Source organism: Phyllobates terribilis, unplaced genomic scaffold (genome assembly GCF_046119375.1).
Source record: "Phyllobates terribilis strain yellow unplaced genomic scaffold, ASM4611937v1 Scaffold_11__3_contigs__length_659146591, whole genome shotgun sequence".
In the NCBI taxonomy this organism is placed as follows: domain Eukaryota; kingdom Metazoa; phylum Chordata; class Amphibia; order Anura; family Dendrobatidae; genus Phyllobates; species Phyllobates terribilis.
Window position 1 is genome coordinate 410,761,551 of NW_027362771.1, and position 17,983 is coordinate 410,779,533.

General features: G+C 40.6%; 1 protein-coding gene across 2 annotated transcripts in view; it reads right to left on the reverse strand.

Moving 5' to 3' along the window:
• Positions 1 to 17,983, reverse strand: part of FBN1 (fibrillin 1) — a 305,286-nt gene that overhangs the window by 86,511 nt on the left and 200,792 nt on the right. For both annotated transcript variants that reach the window (XM_073653071.1, XM_073653070.1), the window contains exons 24-32: positions 14,600 to 14,725; positions 11,611 to 11,835; positions 10,224 to 10,349; positions 10,014 to 10,142; positions 9,213 to 9,338; positions 7,057 to 7,182; positions 6,413 to 6,535; positions 3,322 to 3,447; positions 109 to 234 (exon numbers count right to left, since the gene is read on the reverse strand). In XM_073653071.1, the coding sequence (XP_073509172.1) occupies positions 109 to 234; positions 3,322 to 3,447; positions 6,413 to 6,535; positions 7,057 to 7,182; positions 9,213 to 9,338; positions 10,014 to 10,142; positions 10,224 to 10,349; positions 11,611 to 11,835; positions 14,600 to 14,725 (1,233 nt within the window). The remainder of the gene's footprint in view (positions 1 to 108; positions 235 to 3,321; positions 3,448 to 6,412; positions 6,536 to 7,056; positions 7,183 to 9,212; positions 9,339 to 10,013; positions 10,143 to 10,223; positions 10,350 to 11,610; positions 11,836 to 14,599; positions 14,726 to 17,983) is intronic.

Consider the following 17,983-nt stretch of genomic DNA (forward strand, 5'->3'; position numbering starts at 1 on the left):
ACCAGTGTATGACTGCTTTAGTGCATGGGCGAAAGCCTAATTCTGCACCACAACAGGTACATGATGACGGGAAACTTTATACTACGTAAAATATATACCGCCAATTACCTGTGCACCCGGTGGATCCCTTCTTGCCAGAGTAACCAGGATTACAATGGCAGATGAATGAGCCTTTGGTGTTCTCGCAGCTTCCACTCAGACAGATGTTTAAATGGAGTTCACACTCATCAACATCTGAAAGAAACAGGAACATGTCATGTAGAGTAAGAACCATTACAACATAGTCCACATGTGTACACAGATCAGGCTTCCAAGCAGATTAGATGACCGGCCAAGGGAATGAATCAAATCTGCTAACGATAGATCTCTGAGATCATTTTAGCAATGCTTAACCGCTTGACTGCAATCGTGTACTATTAGGTTTAAAATAAAATCCCAAATAACTAAAATGCAATACTATTATTGGGTCATGCCTGTCAGCTTTACCAACCATCATATAATTATATGTATACCTCATTGCCTCATTTACCGTATATATCATTTTAACATATTCTCTTCTCTCTGTTATAGTAAACTGCCTTCATATAATCCAAGATCTGGCTCTGACCTCATATCCTTATGTGTAGTCATTGTGAGCAGTCTCTCTCTAGAACACCCTGCTGTTTGTGCTCTTGATTTGTCCTGATTTTAATTTCTGGCACAGGTACTTTGGGTCTGAAACTACAACTGTGGGTCACACAAGGTGTTCTGTTCACCGTGAGGGTCTTTCTACTTATTTCCTCTCCTAGATCCTCCTACCAATAATAGGAGAATCCTATCGCGTTTACTGTACTGTTACATGCTTCTTTCTCTCTGTCTCCTTTTTGTCTCTCTTTATTACTTTTATGCTCTCGTTTTCTTTATTACTCTCTTTTTCTCCCTCTTTTTCTCTCTCTTTCTCCCTCTCTTTTTCCTGCTCCCTTTCTTTCTCCTCTCTTTCTCTTTTTCCATCTTTCTCTTTTCCCATCTCTTTCTCTTTTCCCATCTCTTTCTCTTTTCCCATCTCTTTCTCTTTTCCCATCTTCCCCTTCTTTCGCTTTTTCCCCCTCTTTCGCTTTTTCCCCCTCTTTCGCTTTTCCCCCTCTTTCGCTTTTCCCTCTCTTTCGCTTTTCCCATCTCTTTCGCTTTTTCCCCCTCTTTCGCTTTTTGCCCCTCTTTCGCTTTTTGCCCCTCTTTCGCTTTTCCCTCTCTTTCGTTTTATTGGACTTCTTGCTTTCTCTTTTTTCCTACTCTACCTGGCACTGTCACATTAAGAAAACTCCCCCATCCCTATCACTATACAAATTTGTGCTTGTCTTGTTTGATGTCTCAGTTCTTCAGATATGATAATATAATTATCCCATAAATATTAAGTGGAGATATGGGGTAAATGATTCAAGGCCTGTTTCCCATATTTTGGCATGAAAAAAGTAAAAAGATATTTGTGATTTTATTTACTATTTTATGCCACGTTTGCCACTTAAAAAGAAGATAGGGCTTGCCAGGAGGAGTGTGGCCAACCACATTCCAAAAGGTTTACTGTAATTTACGCCTCTAACTACATTTGGTGCATTTTACTCAAACAAGTATTGTTTAAAGACTAAGGCATAAAATACCAGTCTAAGTAAATTCCCCCGTTTGTGTCCTACTTCAGAGAGAGCAGTGCAAGGAGGCCATAGATATCACAGACATAGTAGACTGTGTCTGAGTGTCCGCCTCCAGTAGGCATATATTCCCGAAAATAATGCATAGCAGAGCGAAAGGTCACTTTGCTGGGATCATTATAGTCTATGGCCCTGTCGGCGCATATGCCCAAATCCCATTTTGTGGGGGTTCGGACGTAGCCCAGACGGGGCCAATGAATGGGTGCCTGAACGCAGTGTGAAAGCATGCATAGCTGTTAACTGAAGCTTTGTTCGACTGACAGCTATCTTTCCTTGCAACTCCATACACTCGGCTTGGTCATGTATACTGTACATGTGTTCTACATTGTGAGAGGACTAAGCCGCTAACAGACACCTTTCATGGCAATTTATCTTCCCTAGAAACAAACCGATCAGGCATTGAATTTCGATAAAAGATTATTTTCTCCAACACTAAATGTTGGGAAACTAAAAGGCCCAAAATTGGTGGGTTCACTTTAAAAGGAAAGAGAAGAAAATTAAAGGGGCATTGTAAGCTTATGGAACACAGGGAGTAGATTTCTGTATATATTTCTACGTTTTAAAGAGAATCTCTCATTTTCATTTTCATTTTAATATAGACTGAGTACCTCCTCCAATTAGTGTAGCGCCACTGATTTTGGAACTGATTCTCTGACCCTCCATTTCAAAACTAATAAGTAATAATGGTGCAAATTTTCTCTTCAACCAAGCGAGCTTCTCTGTGAGTGTTTGCTTTTTCTCCTCTTATGTTGGCCAATCAATACTCGGATGTGCTCACAGAGAAGTTCTGTGGTATACTCCCAGTTGGTTAAAGGGAAATTTGCACTATTATTACTGGGGGACATAACTATGGAAAGGAGGGGCACAGAAGATAAAGGGAAAAGCTGTACCAGAATCAGCGGAGCAGCACCAATTGGAGGATGTACTCAGTTTAACTATAAATATCCAGTAAAAGGTACTCTATTTGTAATCTGAGACCAAATAGGATGAAAGGAAAGGTATATATTAAGGCTAGAATTACTGTGATTTTCTATTGTTATTCTTCATGCATGTTAAAGGGGTTGTCCGGCCTTAGGATACAAGTCTGTGACTGCACTGCAGACTTGTGAATCCTCACAGTGCATACACTGCACGCTGTGAGGATTCTCTGGTGCTTCGAGAGGGCAGTCATGTAACTTCAAGTATGCAATTCCGACTAGATGTATCTGGCCTTGCTCAATACACTTGCATTGAGCAAAGCGGCGCACGTCTAGTCGTCATGTGCCACATGTATGCAAACCACATACTGCCGCTCCCAGCCCTGGCACTGGAGAACCCTCATAGTGCTCACAATGTGAGGTCTCGAAAATCTGCAGTCACATAGAGTAACTGCAGACTTGTACCCTAAGGCTAGACAACTCCTTTAAGCACAGTAGGACAATTAATAGACATTTCCAACAGCCATCAGATGTAAGCCTAGGTACAGATGTAATACAGACTGAGAAACCAAAGCTTCATTCCTGTATTGGTAATAAATGGGTTTACAATAAAAAGTAGTTTGGAGGTAAGTGACCTCACAAGATTCAGACACGTCCCTCGGGGCATTGCTCACTGGAAAATAGTGAAACTGTGAGATGTAACATGTGCAACTGTAACTGACCGAGACAAGTTTTCATATCAATGGATGCCATGTAACCATCGTAGCAGAGGCAGCGGTACTCTCCAGGTATGTTTGTGCACTGGCCTCCATCGCAGATGTTTGGATTCGTTTCACACTCATCAATGTCTATAAAGAATCAAAAATATAAAGAATCTGTAATATCATGTTACAATTACGCAGATATTCAACATTGCATAATATAATGTGTCGGTAAGATAAGGGAATTACAGTTTCCTACTATACTCGGTTAAATATCTTGTTCCATTATGAATGGAGTCCATCAAAAGAAAAAGATTGCTGCATTACAGCCTGGTTCTGCTGGTCCATATACAGAATACGGACTACAATAAGACGATGGTTTTAGGTGGCATCAGTGGCAAATTTGTTCTTTTACTGAGCCAATCTTTAAAAGGGATATTATATGTCATTTTCCATATATAACCTACATGTTATGTAAAGTAGACTTTAGAATTCTCTACTATAGTACCAACTACATACATGAAATTTGGCAAATTTTAAGGCCTTTCAATCTGGTGCTTCTACTGGACGGACAATATTGAGAATAATAATTATGGGGCAACCACTACAAACTGAACATTATGGAAATATGTAACATAGTTATTAACCATTTTGTGATTCATATATTTTTATTTAAATGAAAATAACAAAAGGTCCTGATTCATCAAGATTAGCATTTTGCACCAGTCATGGAGTTAGATGGACCACCTTTATTAAGAGTGGTCAGCCTCTTAAAGAGCTTGGTGCATCTTTCAGGTGCCGTGAGCCAGCGTAAAAAATAGGTTGTACATTTCTGTCGTAATTTACACCACTCTTGTATTGTAAATCATGATGAATTTGTTGACAGCGCTCAGCTATGCCCCCTCCCCGCTAAGCTCCGCTCACTTTTTTAAAAACTGATAAATCGAGCCAATGCATGTTAGATTTCTGTCTTCTCATGGTGTATAGCACATAGATGCTCCATTTTTGGGTAGCATTATTACTGCTTTTGTACAATGTTAACTGGCAACAGAAGTGTCCAAGTAAAATGAGTTTTATTGAATGTTTCTCAATTTACATACATTTCTCCGAAGATCATGTACTTAGAGTGTCAATAATAATGGCTGTCTTAACAAGTTCCCATGAAGATTCACTCAAGATTTCCTTTCCCTTTTATAACATTCTTAGACACCTTCTGCCATGCTCCAGTGGTGATAAAGATTTTAGATTAGTTTAACGGACAATGGACAATTTATTTATGTTATCTGAATATTATAATTCTGAATTAATATTATAATTTCTTAAATAAGAGGAAATCACTTGATTGCAGCTGACCCATTAGGACAATCCTTTTCATATATTCCCCAATGATAAACTCATCACATTGCTTTATGTTCACTGGATCTGTTGTTTTCATGTGCGAATAACCATTTAATTGCATATTGAAATCAACTACACCTCATACCTGTCTACAGCTTAAGCAATAAATATTTTCTTGGTAGGGACCCAACCACTGAGATCATCTTTCATTTAGAGAATGTTCTTTTTACAATAGAACGATGAGTTGAAGGGAAGAGAGGGCTAGAGATTTAGCCACTCATGTATGTGTTACTTGAGATTTGGAAACAGCCAAGTGAGCCCTCAGTTTCCATATCTCCTAGTCTCTTCCTTAAGGCCCCCATACATATTAAACTAGTGTTAGCTGAACCTGCCAATATTGACAGGTTCAGCCAACGGTCTAATATGGCGGGATAGCCGGGAGAGATATCGATTCCACATGTCCGATTTCGGATTGCTGATCGCATTGTTTCAGCTGAAATAAGCCACTGGCCAACATGTCAGTCCATGGCTTTCTCATAGAGAACAATGGAGTGCTCAGCCGAGCAAACGCTTCTGTGTATGGGAGTGTTGGCTGAGATGGCTGTCGGCCGAACGATTGGCAGTAGCATCTTTCTGCCGGCAGCCATCTATGGTGTATGGCCAGCTTTACACTTAGATGTGTAGAAGGTGGGACATATATAAGATCTTAGTGGTCTATCTTCTAATAAACTTGTATGGCACATGTTATGGATACAAAGGAAAACCTAAGCTGACAAATAAATATATCTACGCTTATGGCTGTATTTTGTTTTTTCCATAAATTTCCCTATGCTTCTTTAACTTTTATGGTTAAGGCTATGTGCCCACGTTGCAGAAATGAAGCAGAAAATGTCTGCTTCATTTCTGCAAGTCCTCTCCCGGAAAAATGCATGCGGAATTAAGCATGCGTTTAATGCGCGTTTTTCGTGCGTTTATCGCTTGTTTTCCACATGCGGAATTGCCTTGCGTTTTTAATGCATTGCACAAGGCAATTCCGCTTGCGGAAACGCAAAATTAATGGACATGCTGCGGATTTTTGAACGCAGCATAAACGCTGTCGAAAAATCCGCAGCATGGGCATAGAACTTGCGGAATCCCCTTGGGGACCATGGGGTGCGGATTACCTAGCGTTTCACATGCGTTTACGCTGCGGAAATTCTGCAGCATATACGCATGAAAAATGCTAAGTGGGCACGCAGCCTAATACCAACACCCTAGTTGCTGGTATGTTAGCTAAAACAGGTAAATTTAGTGTCATCGTCACTTTAACACTAAGTTCACACAAGTGTATAAAAATATTCCCATTTTAATCCAGAAAAAAATGGTACCTTTTTCATCTATTTTGTCATTCATATGGCATTTGTTTTTATACATTAGCAGTGATTAAAATATACTAGACCAAAAACAATTTCCTATGTTAATAACTGAAATTTATTCATTTAATTGGATGCTATAAAGTTGATCCGTGTGGGATCTGATTTGACTTGAATAGACCGGTTGTATCCAAAATACAAAGAAGATTAGTTTGTGCTGCAAGTTTTTCCATGATGACATTTGGTTCATGTAATAAAAAAGGTCATCTTCACAGCTCAAATGAATAACGGTGGTCCGAGTGCTGTTAGCTTTTTTTAGCTTTTTCCACGGACAGCACCTAGACCAAAAATTTGGTTGTGTGAATGCAGCCTCAGAGTGAAATAATTTTACTCATGGTTAACAAAATAAGCAGAAGCCTTACCAGTACAGGTTCTATGATCCGGCATTAAAGCATATCCTTCTGAGCAACTACATTCATAACTTCCTTCAGAGTTGGTACAGTTTGAGTCGCATCCACCATTGTAATGTTCACATTCATCAATATCTGAAAAACAAATGAGCATTACAGAATTAGAATACCCATACTAACATAAAGGACTGATGTTCTGGTAGACATTTGGAGAATAAAGAAGAGGTCCCATACTAAAAGTAAAAAATTCATCACAATTAGGCCTTATACATACGGTGGACACTGTACCAGGACACACAGAATCTTTGTGGCTCCACAATTAGGAGCCATTTGCATCTCAGGTACCAATGTATGGCACCATATACAGGGTCAGTCTCTTCTAGAAGCAATGCCTCTATGGGGAGAATTACTATAATGAAGCATAGCATGATTTTTCTTTACATATTCAATCTGATAGAAGACATCCCTGCTATATTCAGAGGTGAAGTTCTCTTCAAATCTGATCCATATTATGACTTTGAATAAGGCACATAACCATATCTCCCCATTATGTCTCATGTACAAAGTACCAATAAAGCAAAATATAAATGAGAAATTTCAGACATATTACTTCAATATATATTTGAGATAAAACTGACAAAACAAATGGCACTTGCCAACACAGGAGATTTTATCAGGGGATGGTTGGTATCCTGGATCACATGCACACTGGTATCTCCCGATCAGATTTATACAGCGACCATGTCTGCACAGATCAGTGCTGAGTCCACACTCATTGATATCTAGAGAAAAGAGGGAAAGGTTGCTATAAGAAAGAAGGTGGATATCTCATTTTTACCATCATAGATGCCAGGCGTTAATAATGATGTGGTTTGAAATACATAATATTAATGAAATGTTTTTCCTCATTGGTAACTCTAGAGCAAGAATTGTATTTTATTGTAAGACCATTATAAATGTCCTTAAAATGAATAAATCACTGTAACGCAAAGGTTGTGGGGCAACATTGCAGAATTCAGGCTGAGCTCACTTACATGTCCTTTTCCTAAATAACATCTATAGTACAGACAATTTATTACACAGCCAAGGGCTCTATGACTATTGGGACTAGCCTTGCCAGAACAAATCTATCCTCATAATGTTATACAAATATGTATAGCATTTCATGGGAATTTAGTACTTGCTCGGTCTCATTATACATGGAAAAAAAAACATATGTGAATCAGGTGACAAACCATTTATCTAGGATAATGGTTCTTAGCAATAATTATATTCATTTATAGATTCCTTTCAGCTCACTGCCTATTATTTCCATATAGTGTGCTTGCTAGACAGCACACAAATACATACGGTCCATCATCAGCCCTAGATCTCTACATTCCAGTATCAATCTATAGAAGTGCACGGCTGGTGGGGTTAATAATGCTTGATATAATCACTTTATTTCAATGGGGGTAGATACAGTTTTCAGTGCTGGGAAATGGCTTAATTAGATGAGTACAAATATATATTTTTTTAGTACCCTGATTTACTAGAAGTGAAAACTGATACCATTATGAGAAATATGGGATACTTTTTTTTTTTTAAATGAAACTTTTACAGCAACAAGCACTGAGTGCATAGGATTGTTTTGGGACATGAACGTACATAATTCAAAACCTACTAAATCTCAAATATTAGTTTGTGATTGCCCAAGACCATAAGTGTCAGCATGTCACTATTCTTGAAAATCAAGCAGAAGTTTGTCGTTACCCCTGGTAAGGCAGCTACCAGACATATAGTTGATGGGAGGTATGTGTCACAGAGATGGTTGTCATCTGTGATGTAATCCTGGAGTGTTTTGGTGCATCCGGGCCCAGGTTTTACGGGCAGCCTGACAGACGGGCAAGTCTGGCTGCCCACAAACCTCACCTCTGGGTGTGGTTAAGAGGTTAAATGCATTCTTTTGTTTGACACATGGCCTGTGTGTGTGGAGGGAAAAGGCCTCCTTGGTGATATCCAAACTGAGACAGTGTACTGGATGCTATCCAGCCTGTGTGCCCATAGGACTGGCTAACCAAAAACTTTGTCTAAAGAACTGTTTTCTTTGTTTTGCCTGCACTAAAGGCCGTTTATTTTCTTTTTTGTTTGTGGACGGTTTATGGAGCAATAAACTGACTTGGACATTTAAACAAACGCTTCCTGCTTGCCTCTCGACGCACGCAAGTGAGTAGAAACCCCACACCCTGGAGAATATAATAACTAGTAGACAGTGGCTAGTGGCGACTTTCACAGCTCCAATGTTGTGGCCACAACACCCAGACTTCTTATTATGCTAAATAATGCGTTTAGATTCCCAAGGAATGCTGTAGTTCAGTTAAACCTCAGGGGAGATGAAAGTTTTTGCAGTCTGTATTACAGTGTGAAAGCGGAATATTGGTGTATTCAAATTGATGCTGTATCCCCACCAAACTGAACACAAAGGAAAATAGAGCAAATCTAATTATCTATGTACCCAACTGTACAGGTTTAACATGTAGAAAGTTTTATCCAAAATATATTATTTTTATGGCAGACTTCTGTTCATACACAAAACATACAGTATATGTATAACCATATTTTTTCCTGCCATTGAACTAAATTAACTAACTTACTGCGAAGAACAGAAAATGTACCCAAATGGAAAATGACTGAATATATGTGAAAGTATTCTAGTGTCGTTTAACATTGCATCATTTATGGAAAGATGATCTGGGGCCGTTTATATACATAAAAGATGCATCTGTTTGCTAAAGGCTGCAGTTTTGAATGTAGCACATTGTCTCCAACATACCTAGGCAAGCAGAATTATCCGGTGCCACTTCATGTCCAGGAGGGCATTCACATTTAAAACTTCCCTCTGTATTTAGACAGATGCCACCACGACACAAAAGCGGGTTCCTTTCACACTCATCAATATCTGGAATATGGAAAAAAAAGGTCTTATAGTTACATTAAAACACAGTTTTAAGAAAGAATATAAAATATCTAAATTATAAATGACTGTAAAAGAAACTTTTTATTTCAACAAACATTTGTAATGTGCTATTCTCAGCTTTGGGGAACGTACCATGAACAAGGTGTCTGTAGATGGGCAGGGGCTGTATGATCTGGCTTGGCTAATAAGACTAACCATTTTGCAAGGTTCATAAAAAGGTTGGACACATACTTACCAATAGCTACTTTCAAAAGGTTCTACAAGTAAGATTTTTCTTCTTTTCCAAAAGAGCTAATTTTAATCTGCTTTTCTCAAAGCTAAAGAAAACATGCCAGAAGCATTGTACTGTTTAGATTAATGTAAAGTCTAAATACATAAAAAGGAAAATGTTGCAATAGCCAAATGTCCTCCTGACCAATGATAACATGCTAATGACTTGACTGGGAAGACGCGTTCCACCAATGTCAAGGATGTTATTTGGTGACTGCCCTACATGATCCTTCCCTGCTATCAGATTGTATAACTCACATGTTAACAAGAGAGTTGTTGATGCAGAGCTCTTTAGAGGGCTTATGATTTTACACAACACAAATTTATAAAAATAGAAATACCAATTTTGAGAGACTGAATATCACATTGCAAATGAGCATCACTCACCCATACAGTTTTTCATCATCATGAATCCACTTTCATAACCTTCAAAGCAGTCACACTCAAAGTCTCCTGGAGTGTTAATGCAGTTTCCTGGTCCACAAACATCGGGAGATATTCTGCATTCATCAATGTCTAAAACGATAAGAGTAGTTCAGTTACCATATCTCTTCCATAACATTGAAGAGCCATAATATTGCAGATATGAACACTCACCTGTGCAATTTCTTTCCTCAGCGTCCAAGGCAAAACCATTGTCACATCGACACTTGAAGCTACCGATAGTGTTTCTGCATTTACCATATTTGCAAAGACTTGGAATCATCTTACATTCATTGATGTCTATAAGGTAAGGAAGATATGAATACTTTGTTACCAGAACTGTTTGGATTGCTTCACAATGCTAAAAGTGATGTAAGCTAGTTCTATATTGCCTTTTGCTGTCTGGAAGATTAAATTAATACTTATGGAATGCAAAAAAAGTTAAATACTTTTAGGGGATGCATTTGATTGGCAGATCTTTTGCAAAAGTTTACTTTCTTCTATCGCCCCTCTATGGAAAACAGATAATGAAAGTGAAGCTCTATGGCTAAGCACTTATGGACTATTGAGCTACAGTAGATGCAGGCTTTCACTTGAGTTAACTTATTTTTCTATCTTTTCCTGGACTTACTCCAGCAATGTCTACCTCTGTCATCAGGCGTCGACACATTTACTCTGCTGGCAATGCTGGAGGCGGCAGCATTGCAGTCTATACAGTTAAAATGACTCTTATGGCTACAGCTTGTGGTGCTGTCCTAGGAGAGAGTGTGTGTATGTGGCTGCTGTCCAGCTGCTCAGCAGGTGTAATCAGAGACCTGCTGTGACTTATGAGGCAGCCCCACACCTTATTTAAACTTACAACAGTCAGCTGGGAGTTAGCAGATATTTTTGGGTTTTCCTATGCATCTCTGGTGCTGTTTATCTGCTGATCCTGACTTTGACCACAGCCTCTCTGACTTTGCTTTTCACTGACCTTCAGGCATCTGACCCTGACTGACATTTGACAACAGTTTTGGTCTCCTGGATCTGTCCGTCCAGTTACTGACACATCTAATTTCACTTCTTCGGCCTCAGGTTCACTCCTTCAGTCAGAAACTACTTCAAAGATGCAACCCAAGGGGCTCAGTTATATATCCAGATCCCTGTACTAGCGTAAAAGGTTGAAAGTCATGGTTCCTCTGGGACCTGCTAGATGGGTGCCTAGCACTAAGACTGTCCAAGGATGCCTTTTTGAGCCTACGGCCTCAGACACATTTGGCAAAGATAAATTTTGTCATGTGAGTGTTTGATGAGGAGCTGCCTAAGCATTTAGATCATATACAGAGACTTTCCAACACCTGAATATAGGGGTCAAATACTATAAGATGTAAAAAACATCCTCCCAAAAACAAACTTAGTGAATGCTTTCTAAATTTATTGCCATTCCTCTACCACCAGTACAAGGTTCACCTGTTGCTTCTTCTGGTCATTGCAAAGTTGTGATGCTTTGTACAGTACAAAGCTATTGATTTGTAGATAGATCTGAAAACAAGTCAGTTATGGTACTTAATTTTTCTCTTACCTTTAGAGAATGTTTTTCCTGGTGTAATCTCCCTTGAAGAAAAACCAGGGCCTCTGGGGCAAATGATCTCAAACTCCAGGGTTCCCTTATGTGGACATTCTTCACAGTCAGGTCCCCATGCTGCCCCTACAGAGCAACAGCAAGCATCCATCCTATGGCGACCAGAAATAGGAGCAGAACATTCCTCCTCCTCATGTTTCAAATAGCAGGTCTCCACACGAACGTCTAAAGGAAAAGGATGAAATGTTATTAGCCCTCCATTACATTTTTTGCTCTACTTTATTTGATGTAATTTTATACTGTTGCTAAATAAAATGAGGGGTTAAGGTTGAAAAGGACACATTTTAGTAGCGAACCTACGATTGCCCTAAAAATATTTTACTGTACAGAAATATAAAATATGGAAGTTTTTTTTATATATATATATTTTTTTATTTTTTGAGGTTTTACTATCCAAAATTCACAGAAATGTAAATCATTCAAGATAAGATTGGCATTTTAATCCCCAAATAGCAAGCCATGCTAACCAACGGAGAGAGGGAAAGAAAAAAATATATAATAAAAAAAACATGAAAAAATGTAGTAAAGGCTTTTCATTACAGCCGTGCTCCGCTCTGTGCATGCGCTCAGGTAGGTATTATGAGCTTCTGTCTAGTCAGTAGCGCACTTCTCGAGGGTCTTTTGAGCAATCGGTGGAAGCCTCACGGCTGAGCCCACCACAGATCTGCAGGTAATAAATAGGATAAAAATATATGAACTTTTTTTGTAAAATTTTGTAAATCTTTAAGGATTCCTGTTGCATTTATTTCCAATTTCTCTCTAAGTCGCACCTTATCACTTGTGCAGTTGATGATAGTCTCCTTCCATCTCCTCCCCAACCTCACCACCAAACTTATCTCGGCCTTAACTTAGCTCTTCAACCTATCATTAACTTCTGATATTTTAGATATTTTCCCTTCTGCTTTCACAAATGCAACAATCACACCTATCCTGAAGAAGCCATCCCTCGAACCAACCTCTACATCTAGCTACCGCCCCATATCGCTGCTCCAATTCACTTACAAACTCCTCGAACAGCTCGTCCACATCAAACTTTCCTCTCACCTCTCATCCAACTCACTGTTTAACAACCTACAATCTGGCTTCTATCCCAACCACTCCACGAAAACTGCCCTATCCAAAATTACTAACGACTTACTTATCGCCAAAGCGAACAGATAATTCTCTACACTTCTCCTTCTAGACCTGTCCTCTGCTTCTGACAGTCAAACACTCCCTCATACTACAGATCCTCTCCTCCCTTGGCATCAAAGAACTTGTCCTCTCCTGGATTTCCTTATACCTTACTAATGGCACATTTAGTGTTTCCCACACTACACCCTCATCCTGCCCTCTCTCTGTAGAAATCCCTCAAGGCTCTGTCCTGGGACCTCTACTCTTCTCCATCTATGTAAATCCGGTAAACAATAGAAGAAGAATACTCAATCACTATTATAATCTTTATTAGTACAATCAAAACAATAATTAAAAAATTAGATAAAAATAGAAGTGTGGAACAAAGATCTCCACTTTTCCCTGGGGCCAACTGCATAAAGCTAATGCAAAAAAATCCAGAATTACAAAACAATAATTGAAAAAACAAGATATAAATAAGAGTGTGGAAGAAAGATCTCCACTTTCCCCGGGACCAACTGAATGAAGCTAATGCAAAAAAATCCAGAATTACAAAGTAAAGAGACACGCAGGTAAAATCACATGATTAGGTATATATGTCCATTTAACGCAAACTGTGCATATTCTTGTCACAACGTGGCTGCAGTATTATGCAACAAATCCTACAGAGAATGAACACATAAATAGATGTATCAAATCAATAGGCTCAAAGCCAAGCAATGAAAGTGCAAATGCAGAAAACCTCAAAGTAAAAGGAATAAGATGTATACCAATGAAAGGTTGGATCAGCATGGGTAAGTGAAGTACAGACTCCAACGCACATTTCGAGTCAGCTTCTTCGGGGTGTGTGTAGAGGTCTTCTCCATCTATGCCTTTGGCCTGGGACAAGTCAAAGTCCCATGGCTTCTAGCTTCTAGTACCACCTATACGCTGATGACACTCAGATCTATATATCTGGCCCAGATGCCACCTCTCTGCTATCTAGAATCTGAGAGTGTCTATCAGCCAAATTCTCCTTCTCATCACGCTTCCTAAAGCTCAATATGGACAAAACCAAACTCATCATCTTTTCTTAATGCCACTCAACTCCCCAACTGATCTATCTATCACAATAAATGATATCACACTTTCCCCTGGACCGGAAATCCGCTTCCTCGGAGTAACCATTGACTCTACCCTGTCCTTCAAACTGCACGTCCAAGCTCTTTCCACCTTTTGCCGCCTCCAGCTCAAAAATATTTCCAGACTTCCCACATATAAGAATCAATCAGGAACGGAGATACACTAATGTGAAAAGGTGCCAAGAATTAAGAAATGTTCTGTTGTATGTAAAAAAATTTATTTATGAAGGAATTATCACATGATAAATACAGCATTAATAGCTCATAGCTTACATATCAAACACCAAACCCAATGTTAATTTACAAAATGGTGGTTTGTGAAGAAAATCCTTATATTGCTTCTGAACCAAAACTATTTTAGCTTTGTGTGTATACACATTTACTCTATAATTTAAATCGGACTAGTAAACTAATGTACTGTAGCTTTGCAAACAAATTATTAATCTCAATGCCTCATTTATAATTTCCTATTCATTTCTATGCTATAACATAAAAAGTTTTAACAATCTGAATATTCCCCTATGAGTCATTGGAATTGCAAACTGGATTGTGACAACAGCAATCTTTCATAAAAAGCAGTAATAAAACAATTTTGGTTATATCATTGTTATGCAAAATTCTTTGGGGAATTTTTGGAAAGAGCCACAATAAATATTTCTGTGGATGAGATTCTGAAAAAGTCTGAGATATTATACCAATGCATGTGCGTCCAGAAGCATCAACCTTCATTCCAGGGGGGCATTCACAGACAAAGGACCCGATTGTGTTTCTGCAATTGGCATTGGTGCAAACTCCGGGAAATACCTCACATTCATTAACATCTGCAACCAAAACAAATAAATGTTACATTAGGGGAGGACACAAAACACACCATTTATCATACAATACTTAAAAGTAGGGTGTGGAGCGATTCCCAGCTGTACATAGCTCTTATACCGTGAGATTGGGAGGTTGAGACGAACATCTGAAATTAAAGGGATATGACTGATTCTGCATGATATCTTTTGCTTCATTTAATGGTACAGCTAATTCACATTTAATGGTATAACTGAGGCCTTCTTTTCTCCATAGAATGTGACTATAAAATACTTGAGGATTAAGGAACATTCCAGGCAAAACTGATACATCATAACATGTTATTTCTGAACAATACTTGAAGTGGTGGTCTTCTTCATTTTGCCCATTGTGTTTCTCTAAAAGAATAGAAGCTAGAGTTTGCTAGGATTTTAGAAATTATCACATTCTCAAATAACCCAACTAATAGACATGTGTGCAAAAATCCAGGCCCAGTTTTACACAGGTGGTGGTCATGCCCCAAAACTTAAAAACTATTGACCTGATCTTGTTCGGATTATGTCGTAGATCGTTAGAATAACTCTATCAGTGACCCTGGAAGCCTGTCTCTTACACTTATTTGCAGAGAAAACACCTAAATCTAGGCTTCAATTAATTGCAAACATCCTGTCTCTCTCTCTATATATATATTCAAAAGGATGTAGCAGCACTCCATATGGCCAAGATATGTCTTAACAATGAAAATATTAGATCTAAACTGTTTTGCTCAGCAACAAGTACTTACAAAAAAAAAAGGTATTTAGCGCATAAATTGGCCAATTCATGTGTGCCCATCAACCACGGCAAGGTAACCTCCCCCTGATTGGTATGTACTCTGCCTTCCATGCCACTTTTGGGCTACAAGCCTACAACTAAACGGACAAACATGTCTTCTTCTGGGCTAAAAACACCTACATTTAAAGGGCAAGCAGAGCTGTTTATACAACACCTGCTGGTTAATGGGAGGAGTGCAGAATCAGGCAAGAGGCAGTTACACCCCCTTAGTTGATGGGCACACATGAATTGGCCAATTTATGCGCTAAAAAAACTTTTTTTTTGTAAGTACTTGTTGCTGAGCAACATGGCCACTTGACCAGAATCCGGCAAATATTTTTGCTCAATTGTAAACTCTGTAGATTCACAATTGTCAAGTGTCAATACCTTGATAGAAGATACACATTTTCTTGTCCTTATATGTACCGTATTTTTCGGACTATAAGACGCACATTTTCCCCCCAAAATTTTGGAGGAAAATGGGGGGTGCGTTTTATAGTCCGAATGTTGCTGGGGCTGTGTGTGTGTGAGTGATATATTATATAAATATATATATATATATATATATATATATATATATATAATATAATATAATATAATCTATATATATAAGCGTCTTATCCCGTCTGTCTGTCTTTCTGTCTGTCCTGGAAATCCCGCGTCGCTCATTGGTCCGGCAGCGGCCAATCAGCGCCGCGGGATTTCTGAAAAAAGATGGCGGCCGTTAGCGGCTCATCTGCGGGACGGAGCTCAGCGGCGATGCAGCCGGGAGATGACTGGCGCGAGGCGCTCATCTCCAGGCCGGTAGCAACAGAAGGACCCCGACCGCCGGAGCCATCTGCGGGACGGAGATGCAGCCGGGACATGACCGGCGCGAGGCGCTCATCTCCCGGCTTCTAGCAGCGGAAGTAGCCGCACAGGCAGCGGTGCTCCCCAGTCCTCACCAATACGATTCCGCTCCCCGGTCCTCACCAATACGATTCGATGATTGGTCGCGGTCTCCGGCCGCGACCAATCACTGATCTTGCCGAAAAAGTGAAACACCGCTGTGCTGATTGGTCGCGGACGCTGCCCGCGACCAATCACCGATTTGGGCGCCACATTTAAACACTGCTGTGCTGATTGGTCACGGACGCTGCCCGCGACCAATCACCGATTTGGGCGCCACATTTAAATAGCGGCCGTGACCAATCACCGATCTTATCCCCACATTTAAACACCGCTGTGCTGATTGGTCGCGGACGCTGCCGGCGACCAATCACCGATTTGGGCGGCACATTTAAATAGCGGCCGCGACCAATCACAGATCTTGCAGACACATTTAACCACCGCTGTGCTGATTGGTCGCGGACGCTGCCCGCGACCAATCACCGTTTTGGGCGCCACATTTAAATAGCGGCCGCGACCAATCACCAATTTGGGCGCCACATTTAAATAGCGGCCGCGACCAATCACAGATCTTGCAGACACATTTAAACACTGCTGTGCTGATTGGTCGCGGCCGCTATTTAAATGTGGCGCCCAAATCGGTGATTGGTCGCGGGCAGCGTCCGCGACCGAACAGAACAGCAGTGTTTAAATGTGGCGCCAAGATCGGTGATTGGTCGCGGCCGCTATTTAAATGTGGCGCCCAAATCGGTGATTGGTCGCGGACGCTGCCCGCGACCAATCAGCACAGCAGTGTTTAAATGTGGTGTCCAAATCGGTGATTGGTCGCGGGCAGCGCCCGCGACCAATCAGCGATTTTGGACACAAATGTCCGGTCCTTAGTAACATCATGCGGCTACTGTCGGGAGATCAGCGGCTAGCGTGTCAAGGGAGGAACGGGGAGCGGCGCTGCGGGTCGGGATACTTCTGCTGCGAGCAGTCGCTCATCTCCCGGCTTATCGCAGCGGAAGTAGCCGCACAGGCAGCGGCGCTCCCCGGTCCTCACCAATACGATTCCGCTCCCCGGTCCTCACCAATACGATTCGCTGATTGGTCGCGGTCTCTGGCCGCGACCAATGAGTGATCTTGGCGCAAAAGTTAAACATCGCTGTGCTGATTGGTCGCGGACGCTGCCCGCGAATAATCAGCGATTTTGGCGCCACATTTAAGCAACGTTCTGCTGATTGGTCGCGGGTGGCAGCCGCGACCATTCAGCGAGATTGGCGCCAAATTTAAACAACGCTCTGCTGATTGGTCGGCTGCCAGCCGCGACCAATCAGCGAGATTGGCGCAACATTGAAACAACGCTCTTTTGATTGGTCGCGGCCGCCAGCCGCGACCAATCTGCGACATTGGCGCCAAATTTAAACACCGCTCTGCTAATTGCGCCCAGTCGGACGCATACATATTCTAGAATACCCGATGCGTTAGAATCGGGTCACCATCTAGTATAATATAATATAATAATATATATACATACACACACACTGTGTGGGGGGAGCGGTTGCGGCGGAGGAGCAGGGCACGGGAGGAAGCAGCTGCCT